Here is a 21515-nt window from a genome sequence, read left to right as displayed (position 1 = left end):
TAGATCATGTGCAGTATCTTTTGCCAAAGTGAGCAGAGGTTTAAGAAATCAGAAGAGTATGCAAAATGGAAATAAAAATGACAAAAACGAGATTTCCTTTATTGTCATTAACCAGTTTATCGGTCACCCAAATCCATTTTCAAATATATTGGGCATATAAGCAAGAAACAATGAACAATGGAAGGATTTCTTCTCATTTCAAGTATGAAAGAATTGATCGGAGTGAATTTCATCATGGCTACAACATCAACAAAGATACTATACCTTTGAATAATTACATCATCAAAGCAAGAAATACTCTTTTCAGTATTTTGGGAGTAGTCTTGATAGACGAGAACTACTCTCTGATGACGTGAGAGGAACAGTTGAGAATTCAGAATCGGAATGTTCAAATTGCCGAAAATTTCCTTGTGGGGGTACGGGGCCTGAGTTTTGGCTTGGAGAGAAACTAGACCTAGAGAATCCAGAACCAGCGGTTGTAGTCCTTTGGTTAGGCACAGATGGACTAGTTCCGGTAGCATCTGGACTTCTTCCATGAAGGTTTTCCTTGGATCTACTAGCATCTTCTGCAGACCCCCTCTTTTCTCTTTCTTCAGTTTCCTTGAGCAGAAAATCAACCCACAGATCTGCAATAGACTGAGGAGAAAAAAGATGCTTGAGACTCAGATTTTTACTTGTCCTGATTCTAAGCAGAGGTTAGATACAAAAAGGGAAAACCCTATTCCAAAGTTGGAAAATTGAGGTGGAGCTACATTGATGGTCAGAGCTGAGCTACATTTACGGTTTGGAACATTGGCATTTTCAGTGAATTGGGTTGAGTAAGGTTTTACCCTCTCTAATTCTTCACTCTGGCCTCTCCCAAGTTCTAGATTCTGGTACCATCACTGTATTAAAGAGATAAGAGACTGTCTTCTAACGGAAGACAAGATGCATAACAGTTCAAGTGAACAGAGAGCTTTGTATTTATTATTCCTTCCTTTCCGTATTCCTTTGCTTGGGGACACAAGTAATTTACAACCATATATTGCCAATACTTACAAGCTAAATTCCAGGCTTAGTTGCAAAATTTTCTGAAGAAAAGCAAAATTAAGATTGCTAGAGGTAGTAATCTGTTAAGCAGTATGAACATTAGGTGACTGTGGAGCGTAAGAGTACCTCCTAAAAGTGGAAAACATAAATGTTAAGAAGGGAGAGAAAAGGTGGGGGCATTGCGGTTTACAAGGGAAGACAGATTGCCAGCACTAACAGACATGCCCACTCCAGACACCAAAATAAAATTAATTAATTTGGGGTAACCTTGATACCATGTGACTTGCATGTCATAGATAGTGACAAATGCAATGGGTTTCAGATCCTACTGGTTGATTCGTTAGGTCCTAATGCTATATACATTGAAACGTGCTCTGAAGCGATACATGTAAAGAAAAACCAAATTTCAACTACCTCTTCAGAAAAGATCAGGGCAGCTAAGTAAGAAATATGATTTGTGCAGAGAATTGAACCATAAGTTTTCTGAACAAGGTGAAAAAAGTTACCTGGTTATCGGAAGCCATATTTGCATGTACATCAGTGGAACTTCCGCCCAAGATGCCACCAACCAAACGACCAGGTAGACCCAAAACACCCCGAACAACACCTTTACCGGTACCTTGTTGAGCAACACCTATCCTCTGCTTATCTTCATCTGAGAACCCCAGCATCCGAACCATAAGATCCAAAACCTAGAATTCATATGAATGTTTGTAAGGTGCAGGAGAGGACATCTATTTTAACCCAGAAGCAATTATTATTCCAGCATCAGGAGTGCACCTGAGGTCAGTGCAGCAAATAATGTACGCTATCCTACTTTGTTTGATCATCAAGTACTAGTACACAAATGGATATGAGTAGAGAAGATTCATTTTCTAGTTTTTGTTACTCAACATACCTCTTTGCTGTGGTTTCTCTGGAAGTAGGTCACAAGTAGTTTGATCACAATACGCCTGCCAGAAAATTAAGTCGCATTATTAACATTCTAATTGTTCAAAGAACATAAACACTCAATGAAGAACATCAGTTTCAAACTCAAAATAAGTAATATTCAATAATCCAATGACACAAAAATCACATTAGAAAAAAAAAGAATGTAATTAATCAAACATATCCAAGTGGCAGAAGAAGTTGGCATCAGTAAACAGCAGTGATCCTGGTTAAGCTGGTTTTGAAGACCAACTGTTGCAGCAATGATAAATCTCAGTTCTGAAAATTCACCCCACCCTTCATGGCCCAAAGTACTGCATGAGGTTGACCTTCATTGAAGGCTTACTTTTCTTTGAAGGTAGACTATTTTATTGATAAAGAAATTTCTTTAAGATGGCATAGCATGCCATTTAATTTAATGCAGATGATGCACCTACTACCAAAAGGGGTTTCATATGTCCATCAAGAGAAAAGAAAGCTCCCATCCCAAACATCAAAGAAGAAAAGAAAACAGATAGCAAATATTCATATGCATACATCCAGTTCTAACATGTAGACAATTCCTCATAGTAAGACTGTTATTCAATACTTAAACAGGCTAACCTGTCAACAAGATAATCAGAGTCCATAGACATTCTGTTAAGCCTTGTCATGCTCTGCTCAAGAGCACGCCTTAGTTTTCCATTGTCTTCCTCAAGCTTGTTGACTCTGGCTTTCCCTTCTGCTAGCATTCTTTCAGTTTGCGAAAGCTTCACCAGAATTTCTTCCTTTTCCCTCTTTAATAACTCTGCACGTTCGTCTGCATCCTGGAGAATGCAAAGATGATCAGAAAGGAAAAGCAGGGAAAAGCTCTTTGACCTTGAGACACATGCTTTTCCACATTAGAACTCAGGAAAGAAAGCAAATATCTAATATAAAATAAAACTCATAAGTAAGCCCATTTTTTACTGAATCCATAAATGTCAAAAAGAAGCAATTAACAAGGATGCAAGAATAACCTACCTAATCTTCAAAAAAAAAAAAAAAGGAATATCCTACCTAAGCTAAACAAATCTTGGAATAATTCCATATTATTTTCACCATATTAAATATCTTCTCAACCATATTTTCCAAAATCCAGAAATGGTTGGTTTGATTTTGCAAATTTGGACCTTTAAACTCAAAAGTTCTACTTAGCATTGTTCAAAGTTCAATTACATATTCCACTGATTTTGAACTGTATGCTTGCTTTCACGTATGAAAAAACAATTACAATATTTTTAATAAGTTTCCAGCTCCACATGCCAACTCAAAATACCTACATAAAACTCAGTAGTTCACTTTATAGATAGATTTCAACCCGCCCATCATTGAATTCCAACAAATTTAAATTATATCTTCAAAATTAAAATGCTAATATACTTCCCAAGGGATCACATGCAAGCAAACAAATCTAGGCCCATCGTTAAGCTGAAAAATGTGTGATTTCATAATAAAACAAAATTGAATAAGTAATAATACTGAAATAAGCCCTCAAACTTTACCAAAAATAGAAATAAGCCTAGATCTTTTATTACATAGAATTAAGGTTATGAACTTCTATTTTACTGGAATAAGAACCTTGACATCATGGAATATTCCATATTCCATTAAAATCTTCTTGGATGAGCTGGACAATAAATCTTAAGGGAATGCTATTGCTATTTAAATAACTTTGGTAATTGGACTTTACTCACTCATTTTCAGATTTAATGGGTATATTTATAATGAAATAAGAGTTCATAGTCTTAGTTCGATGCAATAAAAGATTGAGCGCTTATTTCCATTTTTCTGTAAAGTTTGAAAGCTAATTTAGGTGTTATACCAATTGAATAAAAAACTAGGAAGGGGATTTTAACTTTGAGGGGTCCATGCCTTCAGATGCAAACCACTTCAAGATCATCCCTTCCTGGACCCTGCTAAGGGCTGGCAAAGGTTAATAACTTCTATGGAGCATAGTGACAGCATTGACAAAGAAGCACATTGCAAACAATTTGATGTGGAATCATAGCCCACTCTGGAAAAGATTGCACAAGTGATTCCTTGTCATTAAGTTTCAAGTTACATAAAGATGTGACCCCTTCCTGAGCCTTATTTACATTTTGTCATATAAACCACATCCCTAAACTTTGTATGCAACTACAGTTGCATGGTAATATGGAGAAACTCGGACACAGGAAAAAGTTACATAAGTAAAATCTCTCCATTCAAAAACACTTAAAAATAATCCTATTAATAATAAGACATTTAGACACGCATTGAGTTGCATAGACACACAAATGTGCCATCCACTGAATAAAAACGCACAATGAGAAAGCATATATGATCAAGTAAAGGAGGGAGGACCATACTTTCAGAAGACCAGAAAGTTTAGCTGATTCCTCTCTTGCCAGGGCCAAATCTCGCTCCAAATGTTCCTATGATAAAATAACATAAGCATTAAAAGACTAAAGTTTTATTTGGGCCAACTCCTTTGAGAAAGTTGCTACAATACTAAAAATTTACTTACCTTAGCTTCAATTTCAGCATAGTACTGACCAAGTGCAGTTTGAAGATTTAGAAGTTCAACATTTTTTAGATCTATTGTTCTCATACAGTTTGCAAGTTTCTGATTCAGATCATCAATGATTTCCTTTGACTTCTGAATTTCATTGTTGTTCATCATCTTAACTTCCTCCTGATTTGCCATTGCCAGCTTCAGGGCTTTCTCTAAATGCGCAATTTGAGCTCTTTGATATTCGTTGCTCTCACGAAGTTCTTCAATAATTTTGCTATCTTCATCCATTTTTTCCGATTCTTCAGATTCCTAGAAAATATTGCAGCAAGGAAAACCATCTTCAATTTTGACTGCAGAAATTATAAGAAATTATATTTACTTATAACATACAGGATTGAGGATCCTCATAGAATCTAGCACAGGAAACAGAAAGTTAAATATGGTCCTAAAGAAAGCTTAAAGTCAGGCAACTACGCTACCATTATTTTTTCTCAGCAAACATACTCATCCACATAAATCTGTTGCAAAATATAACATCAACATAGTAGCTATAAAATGAAGACTAGAATCTCTACCATAGAAAAATCAGGTGTCAGAATTCTTCTTTTCTATTTTTCCCCCCATTGCTGAATTTGGTACAGTAACAAGGTATATCTTGCAAAGATCAAAGACTCTACTAAGTGATTGTAATATCAATTGGTCAAGAAGAACAATATATGCTCTATACTAAACAATTTGACAGCTGCCATTAAAAGTGAAACTTGAAGATGAATAAGGTTAAATTTTCACCAAAAATTCCATAAAATTTCAGGGACCTGCAACCTTTTCTAACAAATGCTGCTTAAGACGAGTCAATTCTTGCAAAGCCTTATCCCTTTCACGGCATGTTTCCTTCAAATCATCTTCCAATTTCTGCAATGATAATTCCATTTCTTTCTTTCCAGGAAAACATCCTGAGGAATCTATATCCTGGTGCAAAGAAGATACATATGAAAAACATTGATAAAATCGAACACCCACCACTTTATAGTTACTTAGAAAGAAAATATGACTCTTTCCACAACATACACTCACACAAAATAACAACAATAACCAATTTCCACATGAATCAATTTTGCCAATGTAACACAGGTGGGCACACGCACACCAAAACCAACTAAAAAAAAAAAACCAGCATAGTATACAGCCCACTCAAGCAACTTGAATATTACCAGAGTCTCTGCAGCATCGGGATGAATCTTGCCAGTTAAGGATTTCTTGCTAATTTCCAGGGCAGCCTCCAGTTCATTCTTCTCCTTCTATGAAAGGGTATAAATGCAAGTGAATTCAGGATATTAAATATAAAGGAGCAACATATTTTTTCATCCCTCGATGACACCTTCTTTTAAATGGCAACAAATTTAACAGGCAAGCAAGTATCTACCTTTAGATGAGTGTTTTCCTTCTCCAAGGTGGCAATCACCCTTCTCAAATTCTCCAGTGTATCGTCTGCACTATCATTCTCCCGTCTATTCAACTCCATTTGCAAACGTCTTATTTCTATTATTTTTTCATTCAATTCATTGCGTATTTTGCTCAACTCTGTGACGCTCTGTCAATGCTAAATAGATTAAGAATATTTGACAATAAAACTCACAAATGCAAGAAAAATAAAGAGAAGAGCTTATACATGATTCTTTTAGGCATGGAACAAATGAAGAACCCAAAATGGCATTTTAACTTACATGGATCAAAATGATTTTCTACCTTCCCAAATACTATTCAAATGAAGAACACAATCACATAAAGTAACAACCACTAACAAACTAATAAATTAGTAGACATGTCTAGAGCAAAAAAAAATTAGTAGACATGTAACAACCATCACGTAAAACATCCATAAAAGCGTACTAATTTTAAGGAACGCCCTAATACCAGGACTGATGCTAAAAATACAGAAACAGAAATACAGCAACATGATTATACTATTGGAAACATGATAATGCCAGGAAGCAATACAAAGCACACAAAACTCGTCATCAGTCTCATTGATGATTAAATGTACACATCTATGAGAACTACCTAAATGGGTGGAAATAAAATGATCTAATTCAAAATAACTAAAAATAACCATTAGGTTTTTATCCAAAGGGGAAAAAAATTAGGGTTAAAAGTTACTTTATACAGCCAAATCAACGATAACATCTATCAACTCAAACCAATTCAGAAGCTTACTTTATCTTTGTCTGATTTCAGCAACTTAAGCTCCTCCTGGAAAGACTCATTTAACTTGCGCTCCTCTGAAATTTTTATATAAAAACAAAAAGAAAATATGAGTTTTCCTTTGTTTGACAATGGGATGGGTAACATTGCAAGTTTCATAATTGGGTCTTCAAGGTGTACAAATATACCATGTAATCTTATCTGTACATTAGCTAATTTATCACGTTCTTTCTCAAGTTCCATATTGAATTGCTTTATTTGTGATTCGTGACTAGCTTGAACTGCCTCCAGGGACCTATTTTTCTCTTCCAGCAGATCTGCAAGCTCCTAGAAGGCATTTATAAATCTTTCTGTCAAGTTCACTCATTATCCAAACAAACATAGAGAAGTACAGCGGAATAAGTTTTTATAATGGAATATAATGGACAAAATAAATACAAAAGGGTGTATCATCCCCTAAAAAGAGGGGAATAAATAAAAATGCAGAAAGGTGGGGAGGCATGCACCAGGTGTACACCAATTATATCCAAACAGCCTAATAATGCCACCTATTACAATAAAAACAGTTCAATTACCTTTTCTTTCTCATCGTGTTTAGAGCTAAGCCCATTGGACATTTGGTTTCCAGCATAACAATTTTTTACTAGGCTTGTTGATCTATGCTGTCGGTTAGGTGACTGATCACTACTTCCCTGCATCAATTTCCAAAGTCAATCAGCCAATAACCAATTTTAACATAAAGACATGCACATTAAGGTTGCCTGTTACTTCTGACTTGGTGGCAGCAGAATCATAATTCAAGACACACTCTATGTAACAACATATGAAGTAAAAGTCAATGCATGTTCCAGTACAACAGTAACAAGAAAGTCCAACCATTAGTACCGTGTGTGTCACTAAATTGAGCACCCAGACTATCCAAGTACTCTAGCCAACTCGTTTCATAAAAGTATAAACGTCAAGACCAGAAAGTTATAAGAAGTAAAGAACCAATTTCTCATTCTAAGACAAAGATCTCATCTCTATATTCATTATTCAAGTTTTTATGGATGTCTACGTCTTGGGAAGTTGCCAAAGGTATGAAAACATAATAAAATGAAATCATTTATCTACCTACATCTGCTTCATGCAAAATAATTACAGCACAAACAACATCAGAAACAGCACACTCAGTGGCACACAATTTGTTAGCTTAAAAGTGAATTATTACATGAAACTACAGATGATTTAGTATTGAAGAACCTATTGCATTAATTCCACAATTTCTCAACAAACCATTAAATCTCAGACAACAACTCTAACTGAGACTCTAGAAACTACCTTGAGTGCATTAATTCCATTACTTGATACTTTGGAACTTTCACTTCTAGCTGCATTTGTCACATTCAAATTTTGTTTCAATGAGCCATTCTCTTGGTTCAGTCTGGAAATTTGCTCCTGGAAAATGGGATGTTAGATGAGTAGTGAGAAAGAACATTAAGCCAATAGACAATGTAAAATCTAAAGCTAAGTAATAATGAGAAAAAACGCACAAACAATAATATATCAATACTTCTATCAGACCTAAAATCATTCAGATGCAAAGATTTAATAATAAAATGCCTCTGAGATTAGCAAACCTGCCAGTATATCACATGACTTCAAGAAGCAATCATGATTCATAAAAATTGGGATACTGATGCTCCGAGCATGATATTAGATGTAACACATAATCTGACACTTCATAATCCTCTTCAGCTAACATCCCAGAACTTTGGAGTTTGGAAAACCCCATAAAAAATATAATTTAGCTGAAGGTCTGATTTAAGTGATGAGCACAAGTATTTGCAAGTAAAACAACCAATCTAACATCAATAAGTATAAACTATTTATGCCCATCCTGTGGCTTTCAACATAAAGTTATCAAACAAGCAAAGGATCAACATGTGACATTTCTAAAACCCAATTCTTAAATAGCCATGTAAGTTAAAACCAGTATGAACTATGTAGTAGAATAAGTAATTAAAACATTTGCAAAAAATGAAACAGGTAAAACAAGAACGCAATTAAAAATGCAACAACAACTTCTCAGGATGTATCACAAAGGAAAACTGCCACATTCACTATTTATTAATTTTATATGGCTCCCACTAATCCAAACATCCCTCCAAGGCGTTATGTAGTACTAACTGATAAATTAATATTTTAATGCAATTTTAAAAATTATTTACTATTTAAGCATGAAATGAAGTACCATAAGTCAAGTATTTGTTAAATTTAATAGTAAAATTGTTGATAAATCAAAATGCTTCATTACAATAAGTAATGCATCATGATACCTAAATATGATAATTGAATAACGATTTCAACTATTTGCATTATTATTGTCTATAAGATTTGAATTTTAGACCAATCCCGGGCATTCACTAAAAGAACTACAATCACATCATGCCTTATTGCCATCTTAGATATCAATAGTCATAATTATAACTACTAAGTTAGCTCAAGGCATTTATACCGATCCATAGCAAAAACAAAATAAATCAAACAATACATAAAAAATGAAGCAGCCATCAGGTACCTCTTTTTCTTTTAACAAAGCAGCATAATTGACTGATAAAGCCTTAATTTCTGCCTCGGATTCCTGAAGCTTCTTAATTTCTGCTCTGTATCTTTCAATCTACAAAAAAATAATGATAAGACAGTTTAGTTATCATGCATGAAGGCTGGAATACCCCAACTACACCAGAAATGCCATACCAACTAGTAAAGTAGCATCCCTGATGTTGAACAGGAAAAAATCGTGCCCACAACTGACTCAGTCAAAAGTCAGTCAGAATTCACTGTTGACACCAAAGGAGGTGCTTGGCAGGACCCAAAATTGGTTAAGTTTCAATCCCAAACCACTTACTCTTCAAATATTATATAGACCATAGTACAAAGCTCAATTAGATTAATCACTCAAATATGAAAATTACAAAACTAAAAAAGATTAAACCTAATTACTTGGGTTCTAGAGGCTCTCAATCAACATCAAGACCAATCCCCATGACACATGTTACTCTAACGCTTCTTAGACTCACAATCATGAAATAAAAGTTCCATGCATTCACTGTAAAGATCCTTGATGAAATACCTCAGCACTATTTTGCGTTATCAAACTTCAAACTTCACCAAGATACATATAAGCAATAAATAGTATAAGGAAATAAGACAATCAATTTTTTAGAAACTGAATTTATCTAGTCAAAATTTTGGATCTTCCACCTGGTCTTCTAGACAGAGAAATAATAGCCAATGCAAAATAAACAACTCAAAATATAGGTTAGTTTCACGCTCAAGCTATATTTCACAAAGCCTAATTCCAGATTGCTCAGAAAAGAAAAGTACCTACTCAAACTATCAAATGTGATAAATCCCTAATCAAAGATCAACAGTAAAATCCTCAATTAATAACCACAATTCACTGATCCCCTAGGTCAAAGATATCAAACTCACTCCCCAAACTGTCGACTAATAAATATGAACCTACACAATGCTCCGTGAAATCAGAAACAACAAATTAATTAAAAATTCAAGCACGAAAATTAAATGCAATAGTACCTCGAAATTAAATGGCGAATCAATTCCATTTGCGACCGGAGAGAGGGAAACGGGCTTTGAGTGGGCAAATCTATTAGAATTCCGTCTATCGAAGAATGGCGAATGGTCTCCATTCCCCGAACCATAGATCTCGAGTTCTTCATCGTCATCGTCGTGCACATCAAGCGCGATCTTATTCAAGTTCTCTTTCAAATTCGCAATCGAACTCCACATCTTCCAAAGCTCCCGTAATCAAATTTGTACAGATGAAAAATAAGAGGGTTTTGCAAATACCTGAGATTTTCCTTGATGAAATTAGGGCAAACAAATAAATTGTACGGGATAGCGTGGCAAAGAAGATTAAATATTGAGCATTTAAGTTTTTGCAGGTAGATCTGACAAAAAGGGGAAAAAGAGTAATTTTAGTTTGTAAGGAAGGTTTATTAATGTATACTTTCTTTGCAAAATAGTACTAGTTCAGATCAAATTTGGCGGATTATGAAACGGGTACTTTGGTTTGTGGCCCGTTTCGACTTCCGACTCTTGGTTATGCAAAAGGTGGTGACATTACAGTAACCGTCTTTTCTAGGATCTAATATTAAAAAAGTTCTTAGATTATTTTTTTTTAATTTAATTTTTTATTATATTTAATTAAATTTTTATATTTTATTTTAAATTAAATAAATTAATTAACATTTAACAACTTATTCTTAATAAAAACATCACTTTTTTTTTTATATCAGGCCACATTTTGACATATCATATTTTATATTACTTAATGTATTAATATGACATGATAGACATGATTATATAATTTTTTATTTTCTACATTAGTACCACACCAACGTTATATATTCATATAATGATAAATATTATTTGGGTTATTAAAAGTTAGTTAATTGTTAATTATAAGAGTCTATTTAATTTAAAATAAAAATATAAAAATGCAATTTAAATATAATAAAAATTTTATTTAAATAGTTTAATAATTTTTTAAAATATTATTACTATTATGTCAAGTAAAAAAAAATTCCGCCGTCACCATCTTTCTTCTAATATATATAAAATGTGAAATTTGCTTTTAAAAGAAAATGTGAATTTTTAAATGTATTTGGGAATTGGTTAATGATGCCGTAAATGCAAAGAAAGTTACATTCTCATTTCTCAAATAAAAAGCGGGCCTGTAATCAAAAGGAACAATTATTACTATACTAATGACTACGTAATTTGATAGATGACTATATTCTTAACCTAAAATATTTACTTAAATATCAGTCCTTTTTGTCTTTGAATCTTTGAATTAAATCTAATTGATGACATAAGAATTAACTAGCTCAATTAGTACCTCTCTAACGTTGTTCATTTTTTCATGTAATTGAAAATATTTACATAGAAACAAATGTTTTTTTTCAAATTAAAATTTATTTGTTATCAAATTATATGTAGAGTGAGATATTATTTTTAATCGTATAAATCTTAGATCCCTTGTTTTAGATTTGAGCTTGAAACCATTACATTGGAGTTTCGAATAATTAATTACTAAGACCCCTATAATAATAGATAAAAGAATTATTTTTATCATGTTTTTTACTTTGAATGTTCGGATTAATTTGATAACATTACCATTTGTGATAAGAAATTAAAACTTTGAAGAGTGATAAGAAAAGGTAATAATGTAATTACACAAAGAAAGTAGTCGTACTAAAAAATCGAAATTCGTAATTTAATATTCAAAGAGTAGAAATAAATAATAGTTACAAATTTTATGTATTTTATTTGAATCATTATTTTTTGAACTGCCTTGCTAAATTTTACATTTGCCTTTTTGACATACATCATTGGGCCAGGGGCCCGCAGCTACAGTTAGCGGGCAGCAGGCTTCTATGTAGGCATGATGAATATCCAGCTCGCTATATATACCGACTGAACGACCCACCTGCAGCCGCCGTCACGCTGTCTAGGGTTTGAGCTCGTGTCGGCGAGTTGGCGTCAATCTCCTTTCCCTCATCTGTTTCATTATCTCTCCTTCTCCCGTTAATTTCTACACGTCTCCATTTTGTATTTTTTTTTTCAATTAAAAGTTTTGGATAGATGCGATGAAGATAACAGTGAAAAGGAAATCGATTGTAGAGTAGTTTCATGACTAGTCTGCAAGATGAATCCTTGGTTTTCTGGTTCGTATTCACTGAGCATGCTTTTCTACCAGCTTTTCGATTTATACCATTGTTGTCTGTCTCTGTCTATTTGCTTGCAAACAATGTTTTTAATTTTTCTGGTCGGAGAAACGAAGGACCTATGGATGGAGTGCGAAAACAATGCACTTTGATCCAAGTTTGCCTTCGGAAATCGATATTGGAACTGGATCATCCGAACCAACCTCCATTTGTCGGTTTGGTTTATCATTCGGGGTCTGATTTTCGAACATTTTTTTTTACTAGGCAAAAATGGGAATTTTTTTAGTTAAAATGGCGAAGGTCCCAGCAGGGAGGTGAGTGCTCTATGATTTGAGACTTCTCTAACGATGAAACAAAAATGCCTTCGCAAATGAATTTAGCCGAATCGTAGGATGCCCAATTAGTCCATTTTTGGAGCGTCTGGAACCCTCGGCAACATCCAATTCTCTACCGCTAGACTCTTTCTTCTGCCTTCTTTCTAATTTCTTTATAAAGTCTAGTGCTTTTACCTTGAATTTTCCAAGAGGAGAGATCTTTAAAGTGGAGCAATTGAAAAGAGGGTTGAACTAGTTGGAGAATGAAGACGGTGCAGAAAAGCAACAGATCATAGACAATATAAAGGAAACCTTGCGATTTGGAAATTAAATATACAACTAATTTCAATTATGCTCCAATGTAAGTTATCTGTCAACAAGTTGGAGTAAAATATTTCAGCTCCTAAGAAACATGAAACATCACACCAACCTAAACTGCATTTATTTATGACTAGAAATGGATACAAAAACTGGAAAAAGAAAAACGAACTTTCTGATTTCCATATTGTGAAGTTTGAAATAGCTGCTGTGATTATATCTATGTAACTTTAGAAGAAAAAATGCCTATACATGGGTCGATACAACAGCCATATTACCATCCCTCTCAACTTTGCAGTCCAATAAGGGGTCATTCAGGCCTCACCAGGTAGGATGCCCATATCTCGTCAGCTGGAGGTGGTGGCTGAACCCAGTGGCCTGGTATGCGGCTGCAGTCAAGTTCTATAGAATTAGTCAATGCTCAATTGCTCTTATGCTTAATGTTGCTCGCTAGCAGTCTAGTGTCATGCAAGTTGGTCTTTCTAATGCAGCATCAAATAGCACTATAGAAGTTTACCATAAGGGCATATTGAGGAAAGGGACAGGTTAAAGTGGTGGTGCTGAAATTGACAGTAATTATGATGCTAATAATGAAGTGGAAATGGGGTTAGACTTTTAATGCCGATATCCTTTTCTCTTTCATTTCTACATCCATCAATTCCAAGTGCAGAAAATTTAGTTGAAATGCAATTGAAATAATGCATCAAGTATAGAAACATTCATGACTAATGAAGAGCATTGCAGAAAAGGGTAGCTATCCTACCTTCCTCCCGGTCTGATATAAGCATCCCATGTCCTTCTAACCTGCACGTGAAGATTCAATAAGAGGAGATTATTATGAAAATGCAGCTGAATACAGATACTTGTATATGCATCAGCCATCAAACTTACACCACTCATGGTCATGGAATAGACAAACTGCCAGCAATTACTGGCAACCATATACACTGCTTGAAAGAAAAACATAGTTCTATGCAGCAAGGAATCCAGACTTTGAAGAAAAGTAGATGAACATACCTCAATAAGCGTGCCCATATCTGTATTGCTGCCATGATAATAGTGATAGAACTCAATTGGTAAATTGGCCAAAGAATCATATGCCCCTCCATAACCATGCCCTTCCGATGTATTTTGGCCAGACTCCTTATCAGTTACTGTACTAGAGTCCTTTTCATCCTCATTTGGTGTTTTTTGGTCTTTGCTCTCCTTGTCTTCAAGTTGATCGCTAATTGGATCCTTTGAGAGGGGTTTTTGATTCTGAGTGGCCTTCCTAGTTTCCTCGGCAGTTGCAATGGCATCTTTTGCAGCATCTGTATCAGCTGCTGCCAAAGCTTGTCTCTCCTCTTCCTCAACTGCAGCTCGAACTTTCTCAAGAAACTTGTCATCCTCCTCTGGGAGAAAGTGGCCTGCACAAGTTGGAAGCAACCTTAAAATTTCAGTAGAATCAAATACAGTATAATCCGTTGATATTATAGATATACAAAAACTCTCTGATGCACACACAGCAGATCTCCTTATTTAATCATGGAAAAGCTAAGGGTTTTTGCATGTGCAAGTCAATCTTTCTGTGCGGATAGATTTTGTGAAGGTATTCATTCTCAATCTTAATCAGTAAGATATAAAGTGCATGAATCTGAACTTACACACTGACATGCACACATTTACCTACAGAAGAAATAAAATGAGAGCATCTATATTAAACCTGCATATCAGTTGCTGTTTTTTGCAGCTAAAGTCAATATTACAGAGTAGCAACCTCATATTGGTTGAACAAAGAACTAGAAAAAAAAAAACAAATAATCCAATCACAAGTCACAATAGGTAATTCAATGTGACAACTTAAAGCCGGTATATTTTTGTTATAGTACCTTGTTTCTTCAATTTCTGGATCCTGATGGAGCGCAATTCTTGCAGCTTTTCCACAATCAAAACTAGCTCAAGCTTGACATATAAAACATACTATAAGAGTGGGCAAAAAGGAATGCAGAGAAAATAGCTCAAAAAAAAAAAAAAAAGAAAGAAAGAAAGGAAACAAAAGAAACCCCTAAAATTAGCATTTTTCTAATGTTACCCTAGCAAGCAAAGACAAATTGAGAGATAATCTAGAAAAGGTATTGCACCAAAAGTACATAGGAGAAGAATCAAGGAGGTTTTTGCTATCAAACTGCCATGCTGCTATCACATTGAAGACTACACACTAAAGAACAAACTAACAGCAACGAGAAAAAGAAACTAATCGTATTGATGATGAGGAGCAAACAGCGTCATATCATATCAGACATGTTAGTACGTTTGAACACTTAGCATACTTTTTATGCTTTAGCTACTCATAGATGTAGTAAATATTGTACAAATGAAGCATTGTCTAAAACAGTTTGACAGGTCTAGAAAGTTATCAACAATTTCAAATCATAAATTAATTTAGTTTTCCTGAACCAGAAACAAAAAGAAAGAAAGAAAGTTGCCAGAACATTTTGCAAAGCCATTACCTCAGATTCTAGTCTCATTTTTTCTTCCTTGGCTTTAAGCTTTGCTATTTCCTTCATCTTTTCCACCTGGAAATCAACTTACCTCAGTCATTACTAAATAAAAACCAGTTTACAACAATGAAAAAAAGAAAGAGTTTGGAGTTCTTAGCACCTAATGGAAAAATCAATGAAAATCATTGGTAGGCTCGCAGCAAAAAACCCTGCCTGAAACACAAAAATCTCAGTACCTTGCGGCTTGCAATGTCCTTGGCAATCTCCCTAGCTCTCCACTCATCAGCTTCTCTATCAGCTTGGTCAAATCGCTCACGCTCCTAGGATTCATAACAACAAGAAAGAAATTAGCCATTTCCAACACAGGCCAAGAGCAAAAAGCAGCGTGAGGAGAAACCTTACTACGAGAATCCAAGCAAAACAACCTTTGATAGCATTTCTGCAATTCGTTTCCGCTTTCTTTTCCTCCAAAGCTTATTCCTTTTAGACTTGTTGATTTTATTCGCCAGTCTAGCTGCTGCTGATTTCTCCTCCCACGGGCTTGCTTCGTCCACAACATATCTAAAGGGCTCCAACTGAGCTCTAAGCTTTGACATCAAAGAATTTGCCGCTTCCATAGAAATTGATTCTTGAGTATCCAAATCAATCCTCCTATCTTCTAGATACTTCAAGAACTCAGATACAGAAGGGTCAGTTGACCCATTTTTTATCATCGTCAGTATCTCCAGCTCCTTCTGCCTATAGGACCATCGAATTTTATCACAGTTACAGAAATTGAAAAGCATACTATTGATACACCCTAAAACCAGAACTAACGTACATTGCATTGGCAAGATTGAGAGTATCTTGCAATTCTCTAAGCCGATCACGCACATTTCTGGTCTCCCAAAATGTACTCGAATTTGGTGCTGCCGGCGGTAACATTGGGAACCAAGGCGGAGGCGGTGCTGGTTGAAAGTGGAATGGATTCATTGCTACAATGATTAATAAATTAATTCAGTCGGAAAATAAGAGAAATTAAAAAATTGAATCAGTTTTTTAATAAAGATCCTAGACTTCTTAAGAGGATAAACTAGAAATTTTCTTCAAACAGAAAGGAAATCAACTGACATATTAAATTATGGACTTTGTGAAGTATTGAAAAGACTAAAACCGAAATGACATATTAAACAGCTTCCAAACCCTAGCAGATTGAACTACCGAACGTCGAAATGTTGGGAAGATGCCGGAATTAAAACGATTGGAAGTTAAAATAAGGTCCAAAATAGGTTAATGTGAGAAGAATAATAAAATTGTCAGGATGGCCGAGTGGTCTAAGGCGCCAGACTCAAGTTCTGGTCTTCGAAAGAGGGCGTGGGTTCAAATCCCACTTCTGACAACTTTATCGTTTTACCCTTCCACCCTATGATACAAGTTGTCGCCCTTAACATCATTGGGCCTTGCAAATCAGATAATATTCTCCTTTTACCCTTCCACTTGTGAAACACGTTAAGTTGTATTGGGCCTTGCCAACCAGACAATTTTCTCTTTTTACCCTTCCAGCTATGAACCAAGCTGTGGGCTATTAACATTGGGCCTTACTAAAGTTGAGCTAGCCAAACTTTCGACCAAAAATTCATTAAGATGCCGATCAGAAAATAAAATCAATAAGATGACCGATCGTCTGAGTGCTATAATATAAGTTGTGGATCATTAACATTGGGCCTTGCCAATCAAAGTTGAGACAACCTAAGCATCGACCACCCTTCCACCTATAAAACAAGTTGTGGGCTACTAACATTGGACCTTGCCAACCAAAGTTAAGCCAGCCAAATATCAACCAGAAAATTTGTAAGATGACTGATGGTTTGAGTGTTATGAAACAAGTTGTGGGCCACTAACATTGGGCCTTGCAAACCAAAGTTGAGCCAGCCAAGCATCAACCAGAAAATCTGTAAGTAAAAAATCAGTAAGACGACCAATCGTCTTAGTGCTATGAAACAAGTTGTGGGCCACTAACATTGGACCTCGCCAACCAAAATTGAACCAGTCTAAGCATCAACTAGAAAATCAGTAAGTTGACCGATTATTGATCAGAAAATCAGTAAGATGACCGGTCGAGATAACTATATGATTGAACTGTTTAGAAAACATGTTATAGAAATTTAGTAACTTTAGACGAACTTTGGTGTTTTTAGAACGAACAAGGCAACAACCAAATGATTAGGACTTCGGGACCTAAGTTCTCAATCATTTGTCTTGCTTGTCATAAGACAAATTCGGAAGCTTACAATCCAAAGTTGAGCTCTAGCAAAAACGGAGCACAGGTATCTTTTCCCTGTTGAGTTTGTCACATGACAATTATAACAAGAACAGCAATGAGGGTGACACATTGAGAGGCATTGCTTCTAGTTGGTGATACAAAATTAAGATTGGTTCAAATTGATCAAATTGACAATAATTAAATTGATTGTATTTATTATGAATAATTTTACGTATACGTATACACTCAATTGTCCTCTGCTTTAGTAACTAATCTGCGAGACTCCTAACGCAGGAATCACAGACAAAATATGGCATAAACCGTCAGCTTGCAAGGAGTCGTAAGCCTTGCCAGGTTTTCAGTGGTAAGAACAACGACATATGGCCGATATTTCCAACATGCAAGGTATATAAATGTTTTTGGTCCCCCTATCCAAGCTGTCTTTGTGTAACCTTTGCTTGTTTCGTTGGGAAATGTGCAAAGAGGAACGGTATTTGTTCATAAGATTGCCATCTCTCACTAGCTTGATGACTCGTGTTATATATCTTGTCCAAGATCTCAACCAAAAAGCATAAAGTTGCTTTTGACCACTAATGTCTGATGGTAATTATGCACCAAAGATTGTTCAATACATCCAAATTTCCATCATATAAGATTATATAAAAAGAGAATGGACTGGAAATCTTTGTCAAAACCACCTATAGAATGTGTAAGAAAATGAGCATGTCCTTATCCGAAGTTATGAAAGGATGAAGAATTCTTTGTCCAAAGCTACCTGATGAATAGTAACATTTAGCATGTCCTTGTTCTAAGGTATCAAATTTCTTGACATTGCTTTCAATGGTGGAGAATCATCCATCTATCTATCTATCAAGACCCATCCTCATTTGTTAAGAGCTGGTCTCTTGTTTGTGTCAAAGTGCAGGGATGGAAACCGGAAAGTCTGGTAGTGAAGACAAGAAAGAAGCAGCAAGGGCTTGGTCCCCACTTTGATATGGTAGATTTTCTAGCTACAAGAGAAAGCAAAACTGGTACAGTGACAATCATTTTGTGGTGCTTCTTCCAAGATATGGAGAAGCTCCAAGAAGAGAACAAAGGAGGAAAACGAGAAGCAGAAAGGTGATAGCATTGACTATGGAATTTTCTCCTAACATAGCTTATCCATGTCCCCCTTCCTGTCTAGCTTGTTTTTTGCAAGCAACACTCAAAACCTTCTCTCTCTCTCTCTACCAATAATTGCGTGAGGAATTGGCAACTGCATTGACACTAACCAACATTCACACAAGAATCGACGTGGGGTAATGAGAACAAAAGGGGTTGCAAAACGAGTTACGTTCAAGAGCAAATTTCTATGACTTTTTTAAATACGTTGTGCTCTGTTCCAGGCATCTTCACCCCAAGTTCAGATTAATGCTCTGTTCCTTTCAAGTTTGTTTTTGGGCAGTATCTTATCAACTATAGGTGAAAGGTAACCATTGGAATATTGGGAACGTTAGGGGTGGTCCCCTCAATGCTATATCAAGTAAAACCTTAGGTAAGACAAATTCATCTTTGCTTGCTCCATGGCCCCTAAAAAGAAAAAGATGAAAAGAAAAGGCACAAGCTGCCTTTTGTTTTATTGTTTTAACTTTGAACTTCTCAAACTGAGGCAGATTTTTTCACCATTATCCTTGATACTACTAAATTATTTGAAGCCACGATGAGAATTGCAAAGGATTGGGAATAGAAAGGCTATAATTTGCCGCACATTCTAATCATGCAATGCAATCCAGATAGGGCCATTCAAAAGTTCAATTCCAAACTACCATGGAGTCCCACCCTGCTACTTAGAATATTATGCGAGATGTCAGTACCATGTCTCGCAAACGCTCAAACCAGAGGGTCTCACACGCACGAGAACAGAGCAGAATCTTGCCCACAATAATAATAACAAAAAGAGATAAATAAACACCTAAGGAGGGCCCTTCGGTTTCTTTCTATACCAACCAAAATCCTGCTATTTTATAGGCATGATTCACGGTGAGGGAAAGACTCCCCTTTCCATACTTTCGTTATGGTTGTTAAGCATTGGCCTTGCAGAGCATATTAACCAGAAATTTTAAACATTTGACTCCTGTAAGTCAGTGATTCTGTGGATGAAACCTTGTAACAATAGTCTATTAAATTATGAAAGCTCTGGCTGAAAGTTTTCATTTACAGTCCGGCTGAGAAGCTAGGAAGAGGGAAAGGAAAAGAGCTCAGAATGGGAGATCCATGTCCTTGCAAGATTGACAAAGACAAACTTTCTGATATTTAGTTTAATCCTTACAATATGAGGAGACATACTGTGTCTATTAGTTTAAAAACTTCTCTCTTGTTTAAAAGATAGATATGTATAAACATCTAACAGGAAAGAAGACAGATAAATGAGACAAATAACAAGTTGACGCTTGATCAGCTGCCATGTATTTCTAGAAGTACTCTTCTTTCTTCGACTGTTATCTTTTCCTGATCTGAGCATGTATCATTTTTCTGAAAATGAATGAATACAAAACATAAGAAACTGTGAAGATTTAAGTTTAGGAATTATATGTTCAGATAAAAGAAACCTTGAAAATACCTATCGATCTTTTGCAGTGGAGAACAGCCTCATAAATTGAGTTCTCAAGATGACATGAATCACCCATTGAACAAGCTGTACTCTGTAGTGGAGATGCTTGTGGTGAACTTTTCCAGCTCTTAACTTTCCATGTTCTCCTGTCAATATCATCAACCCTGGTACTTGTTCTCAAGCACCCTCCCTTATGGCAGGAAGGTCTGAGATGTCCAAAAAGATTTCTCAAGATTTGCCACGTTGATTTTCTCCACCTTCTAAGGAACCTGCACTTAATCCTCACTGTTGGAATTTCAGTTCTTGAAGAAAATGATGAACTGGGCATTGTTTGGATGGAATCTAAGGTATTGCAGGACTCTCTCCTCGAAGGATGAATATAGATGGGTCTGATGAAGCCGTTGGTGAAAAGCTCATCAGCATGAATAAAAGCTGCAGGACTTTGAGCAATAGCATCAAAATTGAAGTTCTGGTCTGTCAGAAATCTATTTGACTCTACCATCTCATCGTCGAATTCTTCTGGAGTACCTCCATAATATACTCCATGGGGCTCACTGAGGCCATCTAAGGAGGGTTTATGGTCAGATAACCAACTATAGGAAAAACTCTCAATGGCTAGAGGTTGTGAGGTTTCCATTAGCAACTAATAATGTGTGTGAATAATGAAGGATTAAAAACTTATATACTCTTACAGGGGCAAAATGACATAATTGGTAGTGTACAGTGACCACAAGACTATGGTGACCACAAGGGCATACATTGTCTATTCTGTCAAATGCAAGCAGGAGACAAATGGGCCAAGATAATCTGGGAACCAGAGCGACAGTAGGTTTTATGTTTAACTTCGTTTTCTTATATAGCCAATCTGTCATCACAAAATGATCTGTTTGATTGCAGACAGTCAGGAAAACCTGTCAGGAATTGCTTCAATTGCTTTCATCTTTTTGCTAGGGAGATGAAATTAGCAATTTTCTTTTCTCTAACACATTGAAAATTCAATATCAAACAGAGATAGGAAAGAGATTCCTTGCAAATTCAGAATAAAAAGATTGAAAGAAGAAAATACCAGTTGCCTATTGCAGCTCAATGTGTCTGGTCACCCTTCTTATTTTAAGTAACTTTTAGAACATGAAATGGAAAGAACAAGCTAATGATGAGTA

General features: G+C 35.6%; 3 protein-coding genes and 1 non-coding gene across 6 annotated transcripts; 1 reads left to right on the top strand and 3 right to left on the bottom strand.

Moving 5' to 3' along the window:
- Positions 79 to 10764, bottom strand: LOC18614061 (golgin candidate 4). The gene is made up of 15 exons (XM_007051625.2): positions 10259 to 10764; positions 9237 to 9335; positions 7997 to 8113; positions 7252 to 7368; positions 6865 to 7003; positions 6689 to 6753; positions 5898 to 6065; positions 5686 to 5772; positions 5297 to 5443; positions 4487 to 4783; positions 4329 to 4394; positions 2563 to 2765; positions 1928 to 1982; positions 1536 to 1721; positions 79 to 636 (listed from the first exon to the last, which is right to left on the bottom strand). The coding sequence occupies exons 1-15, from the start codon at positions 10469 to 10471 to the stop codon at positions 304 to 306; spliced, it is 2292 nt and encodes a 763-aa protein (XP_007051687.2). The 5' UTR covers positions 10472 to 10764; the 3' UTR covers positions 79 to 303.
- Positions 13021 to 16742, bottom strand: LOC18614059 (U11/U12 small nuclear ribonucleoprotein 59 kDa protein). Of its 3 annotated transcripts, none has more exons than XM_007051620.2 (9): positions 16634 to 16742; positions 16344 to 16497; positions 15949 to 16261; positions 15760 to 15843; positions 15533 to 15598; positions 14912 to 14984; positions 14061 to 14449; positions 13807 to 13847; positions 13021 to 13432 (listed from the first exon to the last, which is right to left on the bottom strand). In XM_007051620.2, the coding sequence occupies exons 2-9, from the start codon at positions 16493 to 16495 to the stop codon at positions 13354 to 13356; spliced, it is 1197 nt and encodes a 398-aa protein (XP_007051682.1). In that variant the 5' UTR covers positions 16496 to 16497; positions 16634 to 16742; the 3' UTR covers positions 13021 to 13353. The 3 variants fall into 3 exon arrangements, with proteins under 3 accessions (XP_007051682.1, XP_017969882.1, XP_017969881.1); XM_018114393.1 differs by having other exon boundaries at positions 16706 to 16719; XM_018114392.1 differs by having other exon boundaries at positions 16690 to 16710.
- On the top strand, positions 16818 to 16901 carry TRNAL-CAA. Its single transcript has one exon. It is a non-coding gene; the product is annotated as a tRNA-Leu (tRNA).
- Positions 20009 to 21212, bottom strand: LOC18614057 (probable membrane-associated kinase regulator 6). Its single transcript, XM_007051618.2, has 2 exons — positions 20365 to 21212; positions 20009 to 20276 (listed from the first exon to the last, which is right to left on the bottom strand). The coding sequence occupies exons 1-2, from the start codon at positions 20990 to 20992 to the stop codon at positions 20269 to 20271; spliced, it is 636 nt and encodes a 211-aa protein (XP_007051680.2). The 5' UTR covers positions 20993 to 21212; the 3' UTR covers positions 20009 to 20268.

Source organism: Theobroma cacao, chromosome 1 (genome assembly GCF_000208745.1).
Source record: "Theobroma cacao cultivar B97-61/B2 chromosome 1, Criollo_cocoa_genome_V2, whole genome shotgun sequence".
NCBI classification, from domain to species: Eukaryota; Viridiplantae; Streptophyta; class Magnoliopsida; order Malvales; family Malvaceae; genus Theobroma; species Theobroma cacao.
The sequence above is the reverse complement of the archived record's forward strand: the minus strand, read 5'-3'. Positions and strand labels throughout refer to the sequence as shown.

Coding starts and splice junctions, on each gene's coding strand:
- LOC18614061 (XM_007051625.2), bottom strand. CDS start 10,471: ATGTGGAGTTCGATTGCGAATTTGAAAGAGAACTTGAATAAGATCGCG. Junction 5,773..5,897: donor AGGAAAACACTCATCTAAAG/GTAGATACTTGC, acceptor ACCCTTTCATAG/AAGGAGAAGAATGAACTGGA. Junction 2,766..4,328: donor AACTTTCTGGTCTTCTGAAA/GTATGGTCCTCC, acceptor TGCATTCTCCAG/GATGCAGACGAACGTGCAGA.
- LOC18614057 (XM_007051618.2), bottom strand. CDS start 20,992: ATGGAAACCTCACAACCTCTAGCCATTGAGAGTTTTTCCTATAGTTGG.
- LOC18614059 (XM_007051620.2), bottom strand. CDS start 16,495: ATGAATCCATTCCACTTTCAACCAGCACCGCCTCCGCCTTGGTTCCCA. Junction 13,848..14,060: donor ATATGGGCACGCTTATTGAG/GTATGTTCATCT, acceptor CTTCACGTGCAG/GTTAGAAGGACATGGGATGC. Junction 13,433..13,806: donor TATATCAGACCGGGAGGAAG/GTAGGATAGCTA, acceptor ACTTGACTGCAG/CCGCATACCAGGCCACTGGG.